The 21,340-nt window shown below is 51.2% G+C and overlaps 1 protein-coding gene across 9 annotated transcripts in view; it reads left to right on the top strand.

The window, feature by feature from the left end:
• rreb1a (ras responsive element binding protein 1a) overlaps positions 1-21,340 on the top strand; it is a 233,955-nt gene that overhangs the window by 79,820 nt on the left and 132,795 nt on the right. For all 9 annotated transcript variants that reach the window (XM_038796625.1, XM_038796626.1, XM_038796624.1 and 6 more), the window contains exon 2: positions 20,096-20,233. In XM_038796625.1, coding sequence (XP_038652553.1) covers positions 20,096-20,233 — 138 coding nt within the window. The remainder of the gene's footprint in view (positions 1-20,095; positions 20,234-21,340) is intronic.

Below are 21,340 nucleotides of genomic sequence, written 5' to 3'. Positions count from 1 at the left end.
GTAATGTTGTGGCCAATAATGTTTGCCGATATTTTGTCTGTGACAGGTATACAGCTACACCTGGTGAAGCCCGAGCTGCGGGATTGAATGCGAACCTCCTGATTTTGCTCTCCGCCATTAGCTTCACAAAATCAGCAACTCTCTGCCTCGTCCCATCCTGAATGTGACGTTGCAAAGTAAACTCGGCACAGCAAGTTAAGTCTTGTCATTGTACGCATTAGCACAACAACAACAACAACTTCCATTTATAGTGCGCCTTCAACACAGTAAAATGCCCCAAGGTGCTTCACAGAGGCGTTTGAAAAGTGAAATTGGGGGCGGCACGGTGGCGCAGTGGTTAGCACTGCTGCCTCACGGTGTAGAGGTCCCGGGTTCGATCCCGGCCCCGAGCCACTGTCCGTGTGGAGTTTGCACATTCTTCCCGTGTTTGCGTGAGTCTCACCCCCACAACCCAAAAAGATGTGCAGGGTAGGTGGATCGGCCACGCTAAATTGCCCCTTAATTGGGAAAAAAAGAATTGGGTACTCTAAATTTCTTTTTAAAACATTTTTAAAAAAGGAATGTGAAATTAGAGCTTCAACCGAATATGGAAACATTAGGTCAGGTGGCCGATGACCAAAGTCTTTGTCAGGGCGGTAGGTTTAAAGGAGCATCTCAAAGGAAGATGTGAAGGTGGAAAGGTTTAGCCTCTGCACAAATATAAGACTTGCATTTAGATAGCACCTTTAAGGAACATTCCAGAGTGCATTTCAGTTCTCTTCCTGCACCCAGTGCCACACGTTTCCATAGATAGTATTTCCTCGAACAGGCCGCTCATCTGTCATCAGGGGCTTAAAGCTTGAATGGTGCGAAGGATTTGCAGATTGACGCATTCAACCCATTTGTCTGTGTTACAAACGCACCTTCCCTGAAGTGGGGGCTTGAACCCGGAGCTTCTGCTTCAGAGGCAGGGGCGCAATCCACCGTGCCACAGACCCTTTCTAAAGTGCTTTGTAATGGAGTATTTTTGAAGTGTAGCCACTGTTGTCACATAGGAAACATTGCAGCCAGTTTGCGCACAGCAAATGGGGATGTGAAAGCGGGTTACCCATCGTCATTGAGCTGGCTGCGTTGCCTGGGATTTTCCAGCCATGTGGTGGTGGGGGCCGGACTGGAAAATGCAGTGGGCCATTCAAAAATCCCACGCCTTCGGCGGAACCGGACGATCCGCCAGTGGGAGGGGCTCGGAAGGTTCCGACCATTAACTCCGTTTTCCTCCGCAGGCGCTGCCTTCCCTGCTGGGTATTTGCAGGATGTTCTGTTTTTATTCCCAATCTCCGGCAATTTATGCTTTTGTATTGCTGCTTTTTAGCAACGTTGGCTGAGGGATTGTGGTAGTATGACTGGAGGTACTACAGTACCTGGGAGGGCTGAGCCGCCATTGGTGGAGAAGGCTCACTGCTCATTGGCCCAATGGTTTGCATTTCATTGGTCAGAGTGTAAGGTAGCTCCGCCCAGTGAGGCGGAGTATAAGAGCCCGTGTTTCCCAGCAGCCTGCCTTTTCTGTACTCGAGCTGCTGGGGAAACATCTTGTTGATTAAAGCCTTCAATTCGGACTACCTCCTCGTTTCAGTACTTGTTGATTGCGCATCAGGGATAAAACTTTTCCAGGTCGCCGGGGTGAAAGCTCTGGCATTGCTCCAAAACCCACGGCAATATGATCTTTGATGTGCCCCCGAGAGGGTAGCGAGGCCTTCTTCCATATCTGGTCCGACAAACGGCACCTCAAAACAACCTCCGACTAGACATAGTCAAGTCGAAGCCATTGGAAATGACGTCACAGAACCTGGAAGTGTGGTCTGGGCGGGTTCTAAGAGTTGGCCACAAATACACACACAGCAACCTCACACCCCTGAGCTGTCGATGCGTAATGTTTGTGGGGAGGGGAGAACGGAGATACTGGGACCATCTTAACTGAACTATCTGCCCTCTGTCACAGCTGTATCCAGCCGCTACTCTTACCCAGTACCTCAACCTTTCGCATCCCACTCGATAAGTCATGTCACTGCCCTCCTCCTCCCCCTGTCCCCAGTGTCCTCTGGGAGTGGAAATCGGCTTCCCACCCAATTTCCTGCTTTCCTTCGCAAATTATGCTACAATTATGTCGAAAGTTGGTTAGGCCACATTTGGAATACTGTGACCAATTCTGGTCACCGCACCACCAGAAGGACGTGGAGGCTTTGGAGAGAGTACAGGAAAGGTTTACCAGGATGTTGCCTGGTATGGAGGGTATTAACCATGAGGAGAGATTGAATAAACTGGGATTGTTCTCCATGGAAAGATGGAGGCTGAGGGGCGACCTGATTGAAGTTTATAAAATTACGAGGGGTAGAGATAGGGTGAACAGTTGGAGGCTTTTTCCCAGGGCGGAAATTACAATTACAAGGGGTCACAAGTTCAAGGTGAGGGTGGATAGGTTTAGTGGAGATGTGCGGAGGAAGTTTTTTTTTTTACAGAAAATGTAGTGGTGGCCTGGAATGGACTGCCAAGTGAGGTGGTTGAGGCAGATACTTTAGCGACCTTTAAGACTTATCTAGATAGACACATGAACAGACTGGGTATGGAAGGATACAGGCAGTCGGTCTAGATACGACATGTGATCAGCGCAGGCTTGGAGGGCCGAAGGGCCTGTTCCTGCGCTGGATTGTTCATTTGTTTCTTTAGGGGATAGAAACCGCCAGCTGGCGCCATGTGGGCTGCCCTTCCTGGTTCTGGGAGGAGGGGATCGGGTTGGAGGTGGGGGAGGGGCCCAACGCACTCAATGGCCTTAACGTAAACTATTGTTTGAAAGTTCCCCGGGAGGCTTAATTTGGCCGCTGGGAGATTGATGCCGATTCCAGCAGACCCCAGGCCATTCTGAGAGGGGTTGACAACCCCTAGACAGCGCTGTCGTCCCTCGGTGCTGCACTGGAGTGTCAGCCCAGATTTCTGTGCTCACGTCTTTGGATTGGGATGTGAAACCATAAGCCTCTGACTCAGCGATGAGAGTACCACCGGCTGGGCCGCTGGTGAATCATGTACCAGCCTGTCCAATAAAAGGAAGCGTTCGCAGTTAATGGAAGTGTGGGTCGGCACTTCTTCGTGTCTGGGACAATTGTGTGCTGTACGTTGCTCTGAGGGCTGCTGATTCATTGAGAATTGCTGCTGAAACCTGGTCTCTTGCCTTCCTGCTGGGTCGGAGAATGCCAAGGTTTCCATGGCGACCCAGTCATTCAGTTAAAGGTGGAAAAATAAACCCCACCCAGGCAACTTAAGCTAAAAGATATAAAATACAGGACCGGCATCTGTGAAAGAGGAAGGCAGCTAATAACCCCACCCAGGCAACTTAAGCTAAAAGATATAAAATACAGGACCGGCATCTGTGAAAGAGGAAGGCAGGCTCACATTATGGATGAGAACAGCCCTAATGAAGGAATTTTCCCCACCACCCTAGCCTATCGTTCCCTCTCAGACTATCAGAGGGAGGGACATTGGGCTTGGGAATAGGCCATTCGGCCCTTCCAGTCTGCTCCAATTTTCGATAAGAACATGGTTGACTTGGTTATGGTGTCAGCTTCACGTGCCTGGTATTTCCTTGTCTCTCTTGTCTGTCAAACATCTGTTGCGGAAGAGAATGCCACAGATTCACGCCCCGCAGAGAAAATAATTTCTCCTCATCTCCATCTTTATAAAGGAGAGACCTGTTCTTCTTAAACTGATGTCCCCTGAATCTAGTCTCTGCCACGGGAGCATAATTCCTCCGGGTATCCACTCTATCAAGTCTCCTCAGGATCCCAGATCTTGGATCTCCTGCTCATTTGTCAGCATTTTCTTTCTTTTGTGTACCCTCCTGAAATTAGACACTTCCTACGCCCTTTACTCGCCCCCATTTTACAGAGTTACTGGAGGGGATTTTCCAGCTGAATCTTCAGGTCCTGTCGAAGGCATCTCCTCCACCCCCATGGTGGGGTGCACGAGCCATAGATAACGCATTAGACTTTGGCGAGTGCAGAAGGTCCCTCCGGCAGCCTCTGCCACTGGAAAACAGCAGCACGGGTAGCATCGTGGGTAGCACAATTGCTTCACAGCTCCAGGATCCCAGGTTCGATTCCGGCTTGGGTCACTGTCTGTGCGGAGTCTGCACGTTCTCCCCGTGTCTGCGTGGGTTTCCTCCGGGTGCTCCGGTTTCCTCCCACAGTCCAAAGATGTGCAGGTTAGGTGGATTGGCCATGCTAAATTACCCTTAGTGTACAGAATTGCCCTTAGTGTTGGGTGGGGTTACTGGGTTTTAGGGACAAGGTGGAGTTGTTGACCTTGGGTGGGGTGCTCTTTGCAAGAGCCGGTGCAGACTCGATGGGCCGAATGGCCTCCTTCTGCACTGGAAATTCTATGAAAACACGCCGTGCGGTGGAGGGGCCGGCGCGCGAGGGGGGTTTGGGGGAAATCCCGGCCATAGCGTGATTCCGCAACAGGAGGCAGCATTTGACAGCATTTGCTCCCTCTCTGAACGGACATCTCACCCCGAGTGCCATCTCCATGCAGCCCTCAATGCCTCCGCCTTTCGGGTAATGGTCCGATTCCCCCTGGAATGCCTCGGCTGAACCTGCTCCCACCCCACTCCCTCAGGCAGCGCGTCCCGACCACTCGAGGCATGAAAAGGTTTCTCCTCCGGTCACCATTGGTTCTCTTTCCAATTAGCGGTACGTTTTTCCAGTGACCTTGCTGCTCACTTCTCGTCGTTGGCATGGCTTTAACCTTGTTAAAACTACACAGTGGAGTTTGCAGCACAGAAACAGGCCATTCGGCCCAGCAACTTCATGGCGGCATTTTAGTTTTGCGTGAGCCTCCTCCTTCCCCTCTTCATCCATCCCTATCGTACTCTAGTAGATATTGTATTAGTCTCGAGTGAGTCTAGAATTTCTGGATCCAGGTAGGGCAGCATAGTGGTTAGCACATTGCTTCACAGCTCCAGGGTCCCAGGTTCGATTCCCGGCTTGGGTCGCTGTCTGTGTGGAGTCTGCACGTTCTCCCCGTGTGTGCGTGGGTTTCCTCCGGGTGATCAGGTTTCCTCCCACAGTCCAAAGATGCGCAGGTTAGGTGGATTGGCCATGCTAAATTGCCCTTAGTGCCCAAAATTGCCCTTAGTGTTGGGTGGGCTTACTGGGTTATGGGGATAGGGTGGAGGTGTGGGGTTGGGTAGGGTGCTCTTTCCAAGAGCCGGTGCAGACTCGATGGGCCGAATGGCCCCCTTCTGCACTGTAAATTCTGTGATTCACTCAGGTGGCATTCGCAAGTTGTATCGAGGAGTTCAGCAGTCATCTAATCCTCTTCATTAGAAGATCTGTCGCCAAACCCTCAACTTTCCGATTATTTGCGTCATTAATAATTCGAAGAGCAATATTTGACGGTTTTAAGGATCCTGTGATGGCCGCGATGTCTGAAACCGCGTCTGTCATAATAATGAGCTCTTCTGCCTTCTTCTGATTGACCGGTGGGCAGAGCCAGGCGCATGAGGGGGTGTGTGGACTGCGTGGAGAACAGGAGCACGCGTTGCCTGCGCGGGTCTGCTGACGGTAGCGATGGGGTCGGGGGGGGGGTGGGGTGTGTGCGGTAGGGGGGGTGGGGAAAGAGCCCTATGATAGTTTCTCAGGCTGGAGGGATGGGGGAGGGGAATGGCGTGGGCGGTATAGGCTAGGGTGGGGGGGGGAGTGTTGGTTTAGGGAGCAGGGTTGTAATAACGCGGTTGGGATGGGGATGATAAGAGCTGAATTAAAGGAGTGGTATGGGTGCGGTACAAGTGGGATGGCTTGGGCAGGGAGTACTGTTGCAATAAAGACACTAATTGCAGCACAGATGTTTTGTGGAGATCTGCTCGCAGAGACATAAATTGTTTGAAGTTTGTCATCTTTTCGCTCAAGAGTGGTCACTTTAGGATTAGGGAAGCAGTTCTTTCCTTATCAGTTGTACCATCTGGCTTTGCGTTGGCAGTGTTAGCCTGCGTTCTAAACATAACTGGCTCCAGGTGTGTGTCTGCTACGGGGGCTCGTTTGGACTGTGGCTGTTCCAGGCTAAGTGGGGGCTCCAGCAAATGGCAGCCCAGGGATTTGACGTTGCTGAATGCCTGCTACGGCAGTGCTGAGCTCTCCAGGCCGGGAGTGTCTCCAGCTCGATATTGGGCCTGGCACTGATCTCCAAAGCAGTCAAGTCATTAAAATGCTTAAATTGGTCGTTGCGTCTCGGGACTGAGAGGGGGACGAGGTCACGGAGCAGACTGGACGGGCCGAATGGCCTACCTCTGCTGTTGCGTCTTATGGTGACCCAGGATCTCTCTCTATCTCCCCCCCCCCCCCCCCCCCCCCCCCCCCCCCCCCCAGGTGCCTCCCCAGTGAGATTGAGGATCAGACTGGGCTATGGCCCCAGCTCCTCTGTGCGATAACCTCCTGTTCGCCACCCATCCAGGTTCGGACGGAACATGCTGAATCCGGAGCTTCAAGGCCACTCGGCCCATCTTTGTCCACCTACCCGGAAACATAAACAGGTTCTTGCATTCATTTAGCGCCTTCAATTTCGTTTTTACAAAACTGCGTTTCACCGGAATGCGATTCAACAAATTCAGATGCCAACAACAACGTATATTTATGCCTTTAACACAATGAAATGTCCCACAGTGCTTCACAAGAACATTATAAAATAAAGTGTGACAGGCACCAAGCCGCATAAGGAGATATTAGGTCTAATGATCAAAAACCTAGGTCAAGAGGTAGGTCTTAAATGTGGCCATTGCCCCGTTGCTGTTTGTGGCAGCTTCTTGTGTGCAAATGTTCTGCTGAGATTCAACTTCAAAAATGCGTCATGGGCTGCAAAGGACTCTGGGGCACCTGGAGGTTGTGAAAGGGGCTAGGTCAATGCAAGTCTTCCTTTCCTGAATCAGCGACAATAAATTAGTGGGCCTTATCATCTGCAGGTTCAGATAAGGTGCAGATTCTTGGCAACATGTATTTAAGCAGCCCGTTGAGTGGCTATCAGTGAGTCTTGCAGACCGAAAGCTAGGGCTGACCTGCATTGATGCCAGTGGGTTTGTTTGTTGTATCGGTGTGGGCTCAGGTAGATTAGAGTTTAACTGGTGCCTGGAAACTTTGAGGACTGGAATGTGCCGGCTCGTTCCAGGCTGTGCCTTGGAATACCCCCAGCATTTTAAGAAAGTTTTGCAGTTGCAATCAAAGTTTGATGTGTGGAGATATGCTGCCTGTGTGCACGTTAGATACATCTCTTAATTTATTTTAAAATACAAGCCAGGCATGTACAGACATACACCCCAGGTATCGCACTTCCTTACAGATTCTGAACAGTCTTCAAATGCTGCTCGCTTTGAGACCTGCCCTTACCGACTTGCACCTTAACAGTAGAGCAGCCTGTCAAATGATGGAACAATAGTGAGACGCTTATTGACGGGATGTTTTTACTTATTGAAGTCGTTGGGCATTGTGGCCATTACAACAGCTTACATTTATAGAGTCCCTAAAACTGAAACCACCCCAAGGTGCTTCGCAGGCACGTTCTACAGCTCTGGGCGGCACGGGTAGCACATTGGTTAGCACTGTTGCTTCACAGCGTCAGGGTCCCGGGTTCGATTCCCGGCTTGGCTCACTGTCTGTGCGGAGTCTGCACGTTCTCCCCGTGTCTGCGTGAGTTTCCTCCGGGTGCTCCGGTTTCCTCCCACAGGTCCCGAAAGACGTGCTTGTTAGGTGAATTGGACATTCCGAATTCTCCCTCGGTGTACCCGAACAGGCGCCGGAATGTGGCGACTAAGGGATTTTCACAGTAACGTCAATGCAGTGATAGTGTACGCCTACTTATAACAATAAAGATTATTATTATTCTAAAGCAAATAATTTGAGACTGAGCCACAGAAGGTGATAGATAATCAGGGCAAATGACCAGAAAGAGTCAGGTTTGAAGGAGGACAGAGAGAGAGAGAGAGAGAGGCGGAGTTGTTTTGGGAGGAGATTGCAGAGCTGAATGTGCGGCTGCTAATGGTGGACCAATTAAAATTAGGGATGCTCAAGAGGCTGGAATTCCAGGATAGCTGGGACCCCAGAAGGTTGTGGGGCTGGAGGACGTTTCCGAGGTGTGGGGGGGATGGCTGTTGGGGGTGGGGTTGTACAGTGGTCGTGAGGCCTTGGCGGGATTTGAAAATTAGATTTCGGCATTTTAAAATCGGGGGTGGATGGGGTTATTCAAAAAGGAGCCAATGTAGTTTCAGCAAGGGACACAGTTGTGCATTTGCAAATCGATACATATTAATAGTGTTGTGCGGCACCCCTCCTCCTATGAGAGGACCGCCCATAAAGCAACTTGCCATGAGCAATGCCACGTGAGCATACACCACTACTGGACCACCCATGTCATTGCTCCTTACTGAGCTGGTAAACCTTTGTTCCCTCCAATGCCCATTATCCGTTATGGGAAATGAATTGCATCCTGGGTGTGTAATCCTTCCTGTGTGTCGCTTTTGTATTCTCCTCCTCTTTGCTGTTAACCCTCGAACGTTCTCTTCTGCTAATATTTTGAATGTCTTTGTCCTTGTCCTGCTTCAGGTCTCTGGCTCTCCTCTGCAGTTTTGGGAGCGGGGAAGTGGAGGAGGTACTTTAACCGTGAGAGAACAGCTCTGATCGTCCTCCAGGACCCAACAAACCGGGCTTGGGTAGTGGGAATGGGCTGCGAAGTGGGAATGGGCTGCTCCCAAGGTTAGAAGGCAGCAAGTTGGATAAACAAACTAAATGTGACAGACCAGGCGTGACAGAAATGCATGAGATGTCAGAGCTTTAACAGGAAGCTTGTGCGATGTGTCACATTTGTAATATTTTTAATATAGTGAAACCTGTCACACTTCTTCGTATGTCATATATTTGTGCACAAAGCACCAGCGAAAGACGCTTCACATTTTTTAATTGAAAAAAAACCCCAAATATTCAGCATGGGGAGGCTAAAGCTACTAATTCAGTCACTGTTTATCTCAAGGTGCGTGTTACAGCACTTTTGACATCCTTGACCTCAGGATGTGTCTATTCTTACTATTTGGACTGCGTGATCCTAAAGGGATTGGGAGAGGGGGGGGGGGGTTGAAAATCCCAGTGATTGTGCACATGGGGGGGAGGTTTGATAGAGATATACGAGATTCTGACAGGTTTGAATCAAGTGGACAAAGCTGTTCACGTTTGCTGATGGTACAAGGTCAAGGGGCACTGATTTGGGCAAGCGATATGGCCAGCAGGGTGTGAGGAAGAACATTGACACAGCGAGCGGTGAAGATTCTGGAACTCTCTGCCCATGGGACCGATGGGAGCGGAGAAGATCAATGATTCCAAAAGGAATTTGAATGGGCACTTGAGGGAAATAAACTTGTTGGGAATATGGGAACAGAGGGAGAAATTGGGACTGTCTGGATTGTTCGCTTTAGCGTGGTCTTGATGGGCTGAATGGCCTCCTTCTGTGCAGTTCTGATCCCTCTGAATCTAGACACTGCTGTCATTCTGAAACACTCATTGGTGACATTATTTCGCCATGTTCCTCTGAATCTTTTGACCTGTTGTTATTTCTTGTACCTCTCTCGCTAGCTCCTTGCAGTGATTTGTGCTATAACGCACACAGCATTAGCAATAAAGTGGATGTGTTAATCACGCAAATAGATGTAAATGGGCGTGATATAATAGGGATTGTGGAGGCATGGCTGCAGGGTGACCAGGGATGGGAACTGAACGTCCAGAGGTATTTAGGAAGGACAGACAAAAAGGAAAAGGTCGTGGAGTTGCATTGCTGGTTAAAGAGGAAATTAACACAATAGGGAAGAAAGATATTGGGCGGGATTCTCCCAGCCCGTGGCCGGGCTGGGTGAATACCCGCAATCAGGCCACGCTGCCCCGACGCGGAGCGGAGAATCGGCGCTTTTGGCGCGGTGCTGGCCGCGGGCCACTGTACGCGGCCGGTCCACCGATTCACTGGCCCGGATGGGCCGAACGGCCACTCTAAAAAGGCAGAGTCCCGTCGGTGCCGTCCACACCTGGTCGCAGCCGGCGGGAACTCTGCGTGCAGGGTTGGGGGGGGGGGCGGCTTGTGAGGGAGGGGTCTCCGACCCCAAGGGGGCCTCCGACGGGTCCTGGCCCGCGATCGGGGCCCACCGATTGGCGGGCTGGCCTCGCTCCCCGGGCCTATTTTCTTCTGCGCCGGCCCCTGAACTTCCATGCAATGTTGCATCGGGGCCGGTGCGTTGAGGTAGGCCACTGCGCATGCGCGGGTTGGCACCGGTGCCACCGCATGCGCAGATCCCGTGACGCACAGTTCGCGCTGGGATGGGAGGCTGGAGCGGCGTGAACCGCTCCAGCGCCATGCTGTAGGGGCCAGAATCGGTACTCCCAGCGGCCCGTTCACGACGACGTTTCCGATGGCGTGGGCATTCTGCGGCTGAATGGGAGAATCCCGCCCTATAGGCTCCAACCATGTGGAATCAGTATTGGGAGAGCGGAGAACCACCAAGGGGCAAAGAAATATTACTGGGTGTCGTACATCGACCATCGACCCCAAACTGCAGTGGTGCATTGGAAATGGCATTAAACAGGAAATTAGAGGTGCATGCGATAGAGGAACATCTGTAATTATGGGTGACTTGAATCTGCATATAGATTGGGCAAATAAAATTAGCCACAATACCGTAGAGGAGGAATTCCTGGAGTGTAGACGGGATCTTTTCTGGACCAACTAGAGATCAGGCCATCTTAGACTGTCTATTGTACAATGAGAAAGGAAGCATTGGCAATCTAGTTGTGCGAGACCCCTTGGGGATGAGTGACCATAATATGATAGAATCTTTCATCATGATGGAGAGTGACATAGTTGATTCTGGGACCAGGGTCCTAAATCTAAATAATAATAATGATTATTGTCACAAGTAGGCTTACAGAAACACTGCAATGAAGCTACTGTGAAAAGCCCCTAGTCGCCACATTCCAGCGCCTGTTCGGGTACATGGAGGGAGAATTCAGACTGTCCAAATCATGTCTTTCGGGACTTGTGGGAGGAAACCGGAGTACCTGGAGGAAACCTACACAGACACGGGGAGAACGTGCAGACTCCGCACAAACAGTGACCCAAGCCGGGATTCGAACCTGGGACCCTGACGCTGCGTAGCAACAGTGCTAGCTACTGTGCCGCCCACATAAAAGGAAATTCCGATGATATGAGGTGTGAGTTGGCTAAGATGGATTGCGAAATGTTACTTAAAGGGATGACGGTGGGTGGGCAATGCCAAACATTCAAGGAGCGTATGGGTGAACTGCAACAATTGTTTGTTCCTGCCTGGTGCAAAAGTAAAACTGGAAAGGTGGCCAGACCATGGCTTATAAGGGAAATTAGAGATAGTATTAGATCCAAGGAAGAAGCATACAAAAACCAGAGACCTGAGGATTGGGAGAAGTTTAGAATTCAGCAAAGGAGGACCAAGGGATTGATTAAGAAGGAGAAAATATTGTAGAAGAGTAAGCTTGCGGGAAACATAAACACTGACTGTAAAGGTTTCTGTGGGTACGTGAAGAGAAAATGTTTGAAGAATAAGGAGGACACAAATAACGTCCTAGAATGTTGGGGAACACGGGATTTAGTGAGAGGGAGGAACTGAAAGAAGTCAGTATTAGTGGAGAAATTGTGTTGGGGAAATTGATGGGATTGAAATCCCCAGGGCCTGACAATCTACATCCCAGTGTCCTCAAGGAAGTGGTCCTGGAAATAGTCGATCCATTGGTGACCATCCTCCAAGATTCTATAGACTCAGGGCCGGGATTGAACCCAGGTCCTCAGTGCCACGAAGCAGCAGTGCTAACCAATGCGCCACCCTTCCTTCCATCTTTTCACATCTAAATTTACTATCGCAACCACCCATTAACTTGCTTGGCCTGCTTCTCCTTAAATGGATCTAGACTAATCGCTTCCCTCTCCCTGTGATTGCGCGCTCTCCAATCTCACCACTCTTTGGGTAAAGAGAGTTTTTTTTTAAATTTAGAGTAGCCAATTATTTTTTTTCCAATTAAGTGGCAATTTAGCGTGGCCAATCCACCTACTCTGCACATCTTTGGGTTGTGGGGGTGAAACCCACGCAGACATGGGGAGAATGTGCAAACTAGGGTAAAGAGAGTTTTTAAAAATAAATTTAGAGTACCCAATTCATTTTTTCCAATTAAGGGGCAATTTAGCGTGGCCAATCCACCTAGCCTGCACATCTTTGGGCCGTGGGGGTGAGACCCACGCAGACACGAGGAGAAAGTGCAAGCTCCACACAGACAGTGCCCCAGAGCCGGGATCGAACCTGGGATCTCGGTGCCGTGAGGCTGCAGGGCTAACCCACTGCGCCACCGTGCTGCCCTCGGTAAAGAGATTTCTTGACGACTATCTTACATTGATGGCCTCGGATAATGCTCCTCCCCACAAGAGGAAACAAAAAGACAAAGAACATTGCAGCACAAGAACAGGCCCTTTGGTCGACCAGGCCTGCGCCGATTCTGATCCTTTATTTAGCCCCACTGCTTATTTCCCAAATAATCTGCATTCCTCCATTTCCCGCCCGTTTATATGTCTTATCCGATGCATCTCAAACGTTGGTGTCCTGCCTGCCTCCACCACGTGCACTGGCAACACGTTCCAGGCACTCTCCAATCTCTGCATGAAAACCTTTCCCTGCACATCTCCCCTAAACTTTCCATCTCTCACCTTGAACCTGTGCCCCCTTGCAATTGAGTCTTCCATGCTGGGGAAAAAGCTGACTCTTCACCCTGTCGAAACCTCCCGTAATTCTGTAGGAACATTCTGCCTGCATCCACTCGATCAAAACCTTTCCGAATTTTAAATACCCCTATTAGGTCACCAACCCAACCGTTCTTTCTAAGTGTCCCTGCCTGCCGATCTTCCCCGTGATATGTGGTCACCTCATTATAGGAAGGATGTGGAAACATTGGAAAGGGTGCAAAGGAGATTTACCAGGATGCTGCCTGGATTGGAGGGTAGGTCTTATGAGGAAAGGTTGAGGGAGCTTGGGCTTTTCTCATTGGAGCCAAGAAGGATGAGAGGCGACTTAATTGAGGTGTATAAGATGATGAGAGGGATCGAGTAGACGTTGAGCGACCTTTTCCCTCAGGTGGATGTAGCTGTTACAAACGGGCATAACTATATAAGGTTCATGGTGGAAGATATAGGAGTGATGTCAGAGGTAGGTTCGTTACTCAGAGAGTGGTTGGGGCGTGGAAAACACTCCCAGGTATGGTAGTGGAGTCAAACACTTTAGGAACTTTCAAGCGGTTATTGGATAGGCATATGGAGTGCACTAGAATGATTGGGAGTAGGTTGATTTGATCTTAGTTTCAGACTAGTTCGGCACAACATCGTGGGCCGAAGGGCCTGTACTGTGCTTTTAAAAAATAAATTTAGAGTATCCAATTAATTTTTCCAATTAAAGGGCAATTTAGCGTGGCCAATCCACCTACCCTGCACATCTTTGGGTTGTGGGGGCGAAACCCACGCTAACACAGGGAGAATGTGCAAACTCCACACGGACAGTGACCCAGAGCCGGGATCGAACCTGGGGCCTCGGCGCCGTGAGGCAGCAATGCTAACCACTGTGCCACCGTGCTGCCCCGGGCCTGTACTGTGCTGTACAGTTCTATATTCTATATGTATACCGTCCCGACGCTTTCGTCCTAATACACAAACGAGAAAAGCCAACACGAACTGGGTTAGCAGTTTATAAAATGGCCCGAGCTAGCCAAATTCAGAGCTTCCCCGAGGGGGTTTCTCTTTGTATCTGATTCAAACAGAACTTTGTTCACTGTTCAGACTTGTCCCGCGTTTGTTTTGGGCCTGGGTAGCACTGATGTGAAGGTGTCAAGCCTAGTTGCTGCTGATGATGATGGAGGGCGGCAGATGCAACCCTGCTTGACATCCAGAGCCTGGGAGGGGCTCTGGGAATTTGCGCAAATCTAATCGTGTCCATCTGAAGCAGGGCTGTAAAAGATATCTACCCAGGGTTCCCCAGGGTCAGCGGCAAGCCAGGCTACGTTTATCCAGCCTTTCCCTCTGCACAATCCACTATATACCTCTCCCCTAATCACACCCCCCCCCCCCCCCCCACTTTTCAAAACAGAAAAGATTAATGCATGCAGACTGCAGTGCCATTTTAAACATCTGAAATAACTTTGTCAAATAGCTCTTTCCAAACAAGGAGAGGGAACTGCCCTGCGGAGCATTACATGCGTCTCCTTTCAAAAGTGTCAGTGTCTTTCTTTTGAAAACCTCGTCTAGCCGTGAAGAGATCAGTCCCATTTTCTTTTCTAAAGACTTGCTAATGGCCATGGGATCATGCGTGGTAATTGTGCGGGAGATAAGAGATTGAGGCACTCGAAGACAATCGATTGAGCAGTCATCGCCTTTCTCTTCCAAAAGAAAAAGGATTTGGAGTTGTGCTTTTCTAATTCGCTTTTGAAAGCATCCTTTTTGCGTGAGAGCCGCCACAAAAGAATTTGCGTTTCTGAGTTGGTGTGTTCAGGATTCACAGCAGGGAGGGCCTGCCAGCCGTTTGAACCTGTTAAAACAAGCAGGGAAGCAGTGTGTGTGGGGGATTGGCATTCCCATCGCTCTCCTGTACTCCAATGCAGTACCTTTCCTGCTCGGGATAGAGGGGTGGGGTCATGCTAGAATCAGCCTGTTCTTTACGTTTGCGATGCCGAGATCAGATTCGCAACACAGGCCTCTTTTAAGGACATTTCACCGTGCTACCTTCTTCCACCCTTCTACTTTCCCCGCACACCAGCCATTTAAACCTCAGCCCATTGAAACATCAACTGGTTTTCGATGGTTAATACCTGGGACTTTTTGGGAGGCGGGTGGGGGCGAGAGGAGACGGGCAGGAGGACGGTGGCAACTCTAGGTTTAGAGATGTCCTCAAAAGCATCCCGGAAGAGATCCAGCATTCCCGGGATTCCCCTGGCCTGTGACCGACCACAATGGAGGAGGCCCGTTCAGGAAGATGCCGAAATCACTGAGGCATTTCGCCAGGAGCATGCCTGGCGAAGTCCAGCCGTGAGAGTGACCTCACAAACCTCCAAACAACCCTTCAAGCACCCCCCCCCCCCCCCCCCCCCCCAACCAGGGTGGCACAGTGGTTAGCACCGCTGCCTCACAGCGCCAGGGACCCAGGTTCAATTCCGGCCTCGGGTGACTGTGCGGAGTCTGCACGTTTTCCCCGTGTCTGCGTGGGTTTCCTCCGGGTGCTCCGGTTTCCTCCCACACTCCAAAGATGTGAGGCTGAGGTGGATTGGCCGTGACAAATTGCCCCTTCGTGTCCAAGAATGTACAGATTAGGTGGGGTTACAGAAATAGGGCGGGGGGCTGGGCCTGGTCTTGCGGAGGGTCGGTGGAGACTTGATGGGCCAAATGTATCCTGCACTGTAGGGGATTCTATGTGGCAAAGTCTGGAGATCACACATTAGTTCGATGGGTTCTGAGATGGTTGATAAATCCAGAATGGAAGCAAATCACCCTCTATTCCGAGGGACTGGCGGAGAAGAAAGGAAGAAGAAGAAATGTGTCGTTTAACCATAGCTTTGTGCCGCTGATTGTAACCGTGCAGTCCAACAAGCATCTGTAACTTGGAACAACCTCCAGAGTGTTTTATTTTTGTTTTACATTTCTTAACATTGAATATGCGCAGCAGTTATTTGCCAGAGGGGCCCTCCCGTCACACTTCGCTGCTTGTTTATCTGGAAAACTGGGCGTTCGACAGGTAGAACAATGGGATGAATTGAGTCCAGGTGCCTCTCCCGGAACCTCCCGAGATTCCTCATCACTCACAGTGACCGGTAAACTTTCAACTGGTCGCCTTGTACCAGAGCCTCTCGCTTTTCCTCAGGGATTCCGAACCCAAACTCGAACCCAATAAAAATCCCGCCTCCTGGCGGCAAGAGTTGTGATTGGTCCCTATCAGCTGATCAAGTTCTCCAAAGGTGGGGCGGCACGGTGGCGCAGTGGGTTAGCCCTGCTGCCTCACGGCGCCGAGGTCCCAGGTTCGATCCCGGCTCTGGGTCACTGTCCGTGTGGAGTTTGCACATTCTCCCCGTGGCTGCGTGGGTTGTGGGTTTCACCCCCACAACCCAAAAATGTGCAGGGGAGGTGGATTGGCCATGCTAAATTGCCCCTTAATTGGAAAAAATGAATTGGGTACTCTAAATTTTTTTTTTTTAAAAGTTCTCAAAAGTGGCCCAAATAGGCAGGGTTGCTTCAGAAGCGCTAGATTGAGAATCTTTTCTCGACCCCATCAGTTGGTGGTGGGGGGTGGGGGGGGGGGGGGGGGGGGGGGGGGGACACACGAGATGTTTACTGCTTGTTTTTCGCCGGAGTCTGCAACATCTGTCTTTTTATCGATGTGGCTGTAATTAGCTGGTGTCTGTGGTGCTGTGAGGTGTGACCTAGTGACAACGAATACACAGCGTTTGGTTGAATCTAGTCCTCTGCTGAGGAGGAATTAGCACCCTTCTAACGCAGCTGTGTGCATTCGCAGCATATTCTAATGTGGCATTGCCAGGGGCCCGGCCGAAGATTGTCAGCCTGCCCCACTTCTGTCACGGATGGTTTCTGATGGAAGGTCACCAACCTGAACCATGAACTGATTTTCTCTCAATCCAGACGCTGTCTGGCTTCTTGAGCGTGTTACAACATTTCTTTTGCCTTTCTTACAGAAAGGGTGTATCTGTCCTTTTGAAGTTGAGCATTATATCGGCAGACATCGGTGATTTTGTATTCTGCTTCACGATTTTCTGCCTCTTGTCTTCATGGTAGAAGATAATAAAAACAAATTCCCAAAACTACAGTTAATGCAGAGGAACATGGTGCAATAAACATCACTAGGGAGGTAATATTGAATAAACTGATGGGATTAAAGGCAAATAAGTTTCCGGGCCCTGATGGCCTGCACCCTAGGGTATTACGGGAGGTGGCAGCAGAGATAGTGGATGCATTGGTTATGACCTTTCAGAATTCCCTGGGTTCTGGAAGGGTCCCGGTGGATTGGAAACACGCTAATGTGACTCCCCTATTCTAAAAGGGAGAGAGGCAAAAAGTAGGAAACTATAGACCGGTTAGATTGACCTCTGTGGTGGGGAAGTTGCTGGAGTCAATCATTAAGGAGGAGAGGACAGAACATTTGGAAAGACAAAGCTCAATCCACCATTGTCAGCGTGGTTTTCTGAAGGGTAAGTCATGCTTGACAAACTTGCTTGAGTTCTTTGAGGATGTAACCAGCAAGGTGGATAATGGGGAACCTGTGGATGTGGTATATCTAGACTTCCAGAAGGCACTTGACAAGGTGTCGCACAAAAGACTGATCCAGAAGCTGAGATCGTAGTGCCTGGGGAGTACTAGGTTGGATTGAGGATTGGCTGACTGACAGAAAGCAGAGGGTCGGGTTCTATGGGGCCCTCTCTGTGGATGTGCAAGGCACTATATGAATGTAAGTCTGTTCTTTTTCTCCCTAACCGACAGGAGTGTTTCTGAAGCCTGTGACTAGTTTATTTTTGTAGGTTATTTGTCCCCTCTTCCTCTGTCTGGAACACTGGGAATTGGGGTTACAGACACCGGAAGCTGTGTCAAGCCTCACCTGGACAGCAATTTTAAATAAAGCTGTGAGGCAGGGCCAGTGCGAAGACATGGGGACCTATTGCCCCTTTTTATTGAGGCAACTACTCAGTACCACAGAATCCCTACAGTGTAGAAGGAGGCCATTTGTCCCATCGGGTCTGCACCGACCCTCTGAAAGAGCACCCTACCTAGACCCACTTGCTTGCCCCATCCTTGTAACCCCATAACCCCACCTAACCTACACACCTTTGAACATTAAGGGGCCACTCCACCTAACCTGCACATCTTTGGACTGTGGGAGGAAACCGCAGCATCCGGAGGAAACCCACAAGGAGGAAGAGCAAACTCCACACAGACAGTCGCCCGAGGTCGGAATTGAGCTTGGGTCCTTGGCGCTGAGAGGCAGAGGTGCTAGCCACTGTGTCACTGTGATGCCCATTGAAGACCAAGCTGTGGAACACCTTTTTCCCCATCGCGGGGCTGACTGCTTCACCCAAAGCCAACACCGAATCGAGGAACTGGAACGTAATTGTTAGCCCAGCTCACTGGCGTATCACATGTGACCTTTGCTGGGCCATTCGAGGGAGCAGAGTTCAGCCCACCTCGGGTTCTGGGTGGATGTGGCCGTTGTTAGTAACATTCAATCCAGTCACAATTCAAGTTCAGTGTTCAGACTCATGCAAGGGGGGATGGTTTCTGTCTCTGGCCTAACAACCGATTAATTTGATGAGAAAGCGAAGCCATATATTAAGGTTCCGATATGATCTGTTTGAATGTTCTGGACCCTCTGTCCTCATCAGCGTACGACCCTGAATCGTGTGTGGATTCTCCCGGACTGTACATTTCATCCCTTAAGTAGCAAACTCCTTTGGATTCAACAAGTTTAGTTCCAGGAACATTGCAACAAAACAATTGCTCACAAGAAACAAGGAAAGATCTTGCATTAATTAGGTGGCTTATCACATTCCCTAGAATCCCTACAGTCCAGATGGAGGATATTCGGCCCATCGAGTCTGCACCGACCCTCTTAAAGAGCAATTCGACCTCGGCCCACTCTCCCACCCTTTCCCCGTAACCCCCATGCATTGATCATGGCCAATCCACCTGCACATCTTTGGACTGTGGGAAGAAACCGGAGCACCCGGAGGAAACCCACAGGGACACGGGGCGAATGTGGTCCACACAGACAGTGGCCCAAGGCCGGAATCGAACCCGGGTGCCTGCCGTTGTGAGGCAGCAGTGCTAACCACTGTGCCGCCCATTCCCAGGACTTCCGAAAGCTCTTTACATCCAACAAATTATTTTGCAAATGCAGAGGCTGTGGTTTTGTTGGTGAACAAATTGCCCATGCTGGTGAGGCCCCAGAAATTGTAAATGAGTGGCACATGGGTGCAGCCGGTCTAATCAGCTGAATTGTGCACACAAAGTTCAATAGGACAATTGTTAACTACTTGTAGATTCATTACAACACAGAATGAGGCCAATCAGCCCATTGTGCTCATGCCAGCCCTCCGTAGAGCAACCCAATCAGTCCCATTCCCCCACTCGCTCCCCTCAAGTGCCCATCCACTCACTTTCTCATGTGTGCGGCGACCAGAACTGGACACAATACTCTCAGTTGTGGCCAAACTAGAACTTTATTTGGGTTCAAGCATGACTTCCCCGCTTGTGTCCTTTATTTAGAAAGCCCAAGATCTCATATGCTTTGCTACTTACTCTCTCCAAGTGGGGTTACGGGGATAAGGTGGAGGCGTGGGCTTAAGTAGGGTGCTCTTACCAAGGGTCGGTGCAGACTCGATGGGCCGAATTGCCTCCTTCTGCACTGTAAATTTAGTGATTCTTTGTGTCCTGCTACCTTCGTCAGACCATATTAAAGAGGAGCAGGCCATTCAGCCCATCGAGGTACGGAGGGAGACGGCACAAGGAAGTGCTGAGGGTTTTGGCCAAGGTTGGTATCATGGTCGGTACAGGCTTGGAGGGCCGAAGGGCCTGTGCTGTACTGTTCATTGAGCCAGCTCCACCGTCCAATAAGATCACTGCTGATCTGATCGTGGCCTGAACACTCGTGCCAGCACACAGTAAGATGGTTGCAGAGTCCAAATGGAATCTGTGGAGGAGACTGGATCGGTTTGCAGTTTGAGAAGGCCAGCAGCATGTTTGTAACCAGCACTTGTAGCTATATTGGGACTGCCATGCCCAATGTTTAAAGAGCATCAGTCCATCACATGACGTCACTGACCATCTAACCTCTTCGTAAACAGGGTTTGCTCCAGGAATCCCAGTGAGCACAGTGCCCGTTCCTTTATCATTGCATCTCTGCGGTTGTACAGTTACCTTTTGTCGCCTGAGCCATGGCTGTTTGTCCAGCCTGTATTTATTCTGCTTTTTCCATCTTGTCTTTTGACAGTGGGAGACAATGGGTCTGAGGAGCAGGGTGACCTGGGTCAGCCATCTTGTGCTAAACTGACGACATTGGCCGATGGGAGTGGAGACCAGGAAGAAGAGGATGTTGAGGCCGAGCCTAAAACCCATGTGGAAAATGGAGGTAATTTGTAACTGGAGTTTTAGAGTACCCAAATTTTTTTTTTCCAATTAAGGGGCAATTTAGCATGGCCAATCCACCTCCCCTTGCATCTTTGGCTTGTGGGGGCGAAACCCACGCAGACACGGGGGAAAATGTGCAAACTCCACACGGACAGTGACCCAGAGCCGGGATCGAACCTGGGACCTCAGCGCCGTGAGGCCGCAGGGCTATCCCACTGCGCCACCGTGCTGCCCTCTTTTCCAGATTTCTATTCGTCACTGGAGAAATCGATGCTCGCGCCGCTCTTTAATTCTCAGGCCCATTAGTATTGGCCGTGTTCCCCTGTAGCATCGCCTCAGGATTGGGCGAGGGGCTTTTGGTGTGCATTAAAGGGGATGTGGGGGTGGGGAGGGGAGGAGGGGATGCGAGGGTGGGGAAGGGATGAGGAGGAGGGGGAGGAGGTGGGGAGGGAATGTGCGGTGTAGAGGGGATGCAAGTGGGCGTGGAGGGGATGCAGCGGCGGGGATGCAGGGGAGGGGGGGTTCGGGGCGGGGAGGGGATGCGTGGGGGAGGGATCGGGGAGGGGGTGGGGAGGGGCTGTGGGGGTGGGGTGGTGAGGGGCTGTGGGGGTGGGGTGGTGAGGGGCTGTGGGGGTGGGGTGGTGAGGGGCTGTGGGGGTGGGGTGGTGAGGGGCTGTGGGGGTGGGGTGGTGAGGGGCTGTGGGGGTGGGGTGGTGAGGGGCTGTGGGGGTGGGGTGGTGAGGGGCTGTGGGGGGGTGGGGTGGTGATGGGCTGTGGCGGGGGTGGGGTGGTGAGGGGCTGTGGGGGGGGGTGGGGGGGTGAGGGGCTGTGGGGGGGGGGGGGGGTGGGGTGGTGAGGGGCTGTGGGGGGGGGGGGGTGGTGAGGGGCTGTGGGGGGGGTGGGGTGGTGAGGGGCTGTGGCGGGGGGTGGGGTGGTGAGGGGCTGTGGGGGGGGGGGTGGGGTGGTGAGGGGCTGTGGCGGGGGTGGGGTGGTGAGGGGCTGTGGGGGGGGGGGGTGGGTGGTGAGGGGCTGTGGGGGGGGGGGGGGGGTGGTGAGGGGCTGTGGGGGGGGTGGGGTGGTGAGGGGCTGTGGGGGTGGGGTGGTGAGG

Source organism: Scyliorhinus canicula, chromosome 5 (genome assembly GCF_902713615.1).
Source record: "Scyliorhinus canicula chromosome 5, sScyCan1.1, whole genome shotgun sequence".
Taxonomy (NCBI): domain Eukaryota; kingdom Metazoa; phylum Chordata; class Chondrichthyes; order Carcharhiniformes; family Scyliorhinidae; genus Scyliorhinus; species Scyliorhinus canicula.
The sequence above is the reverse complement of the archived record's forward strand: the minus strand, read 5'-3'. Positions and strand labels throughout refer to the sequence as shown.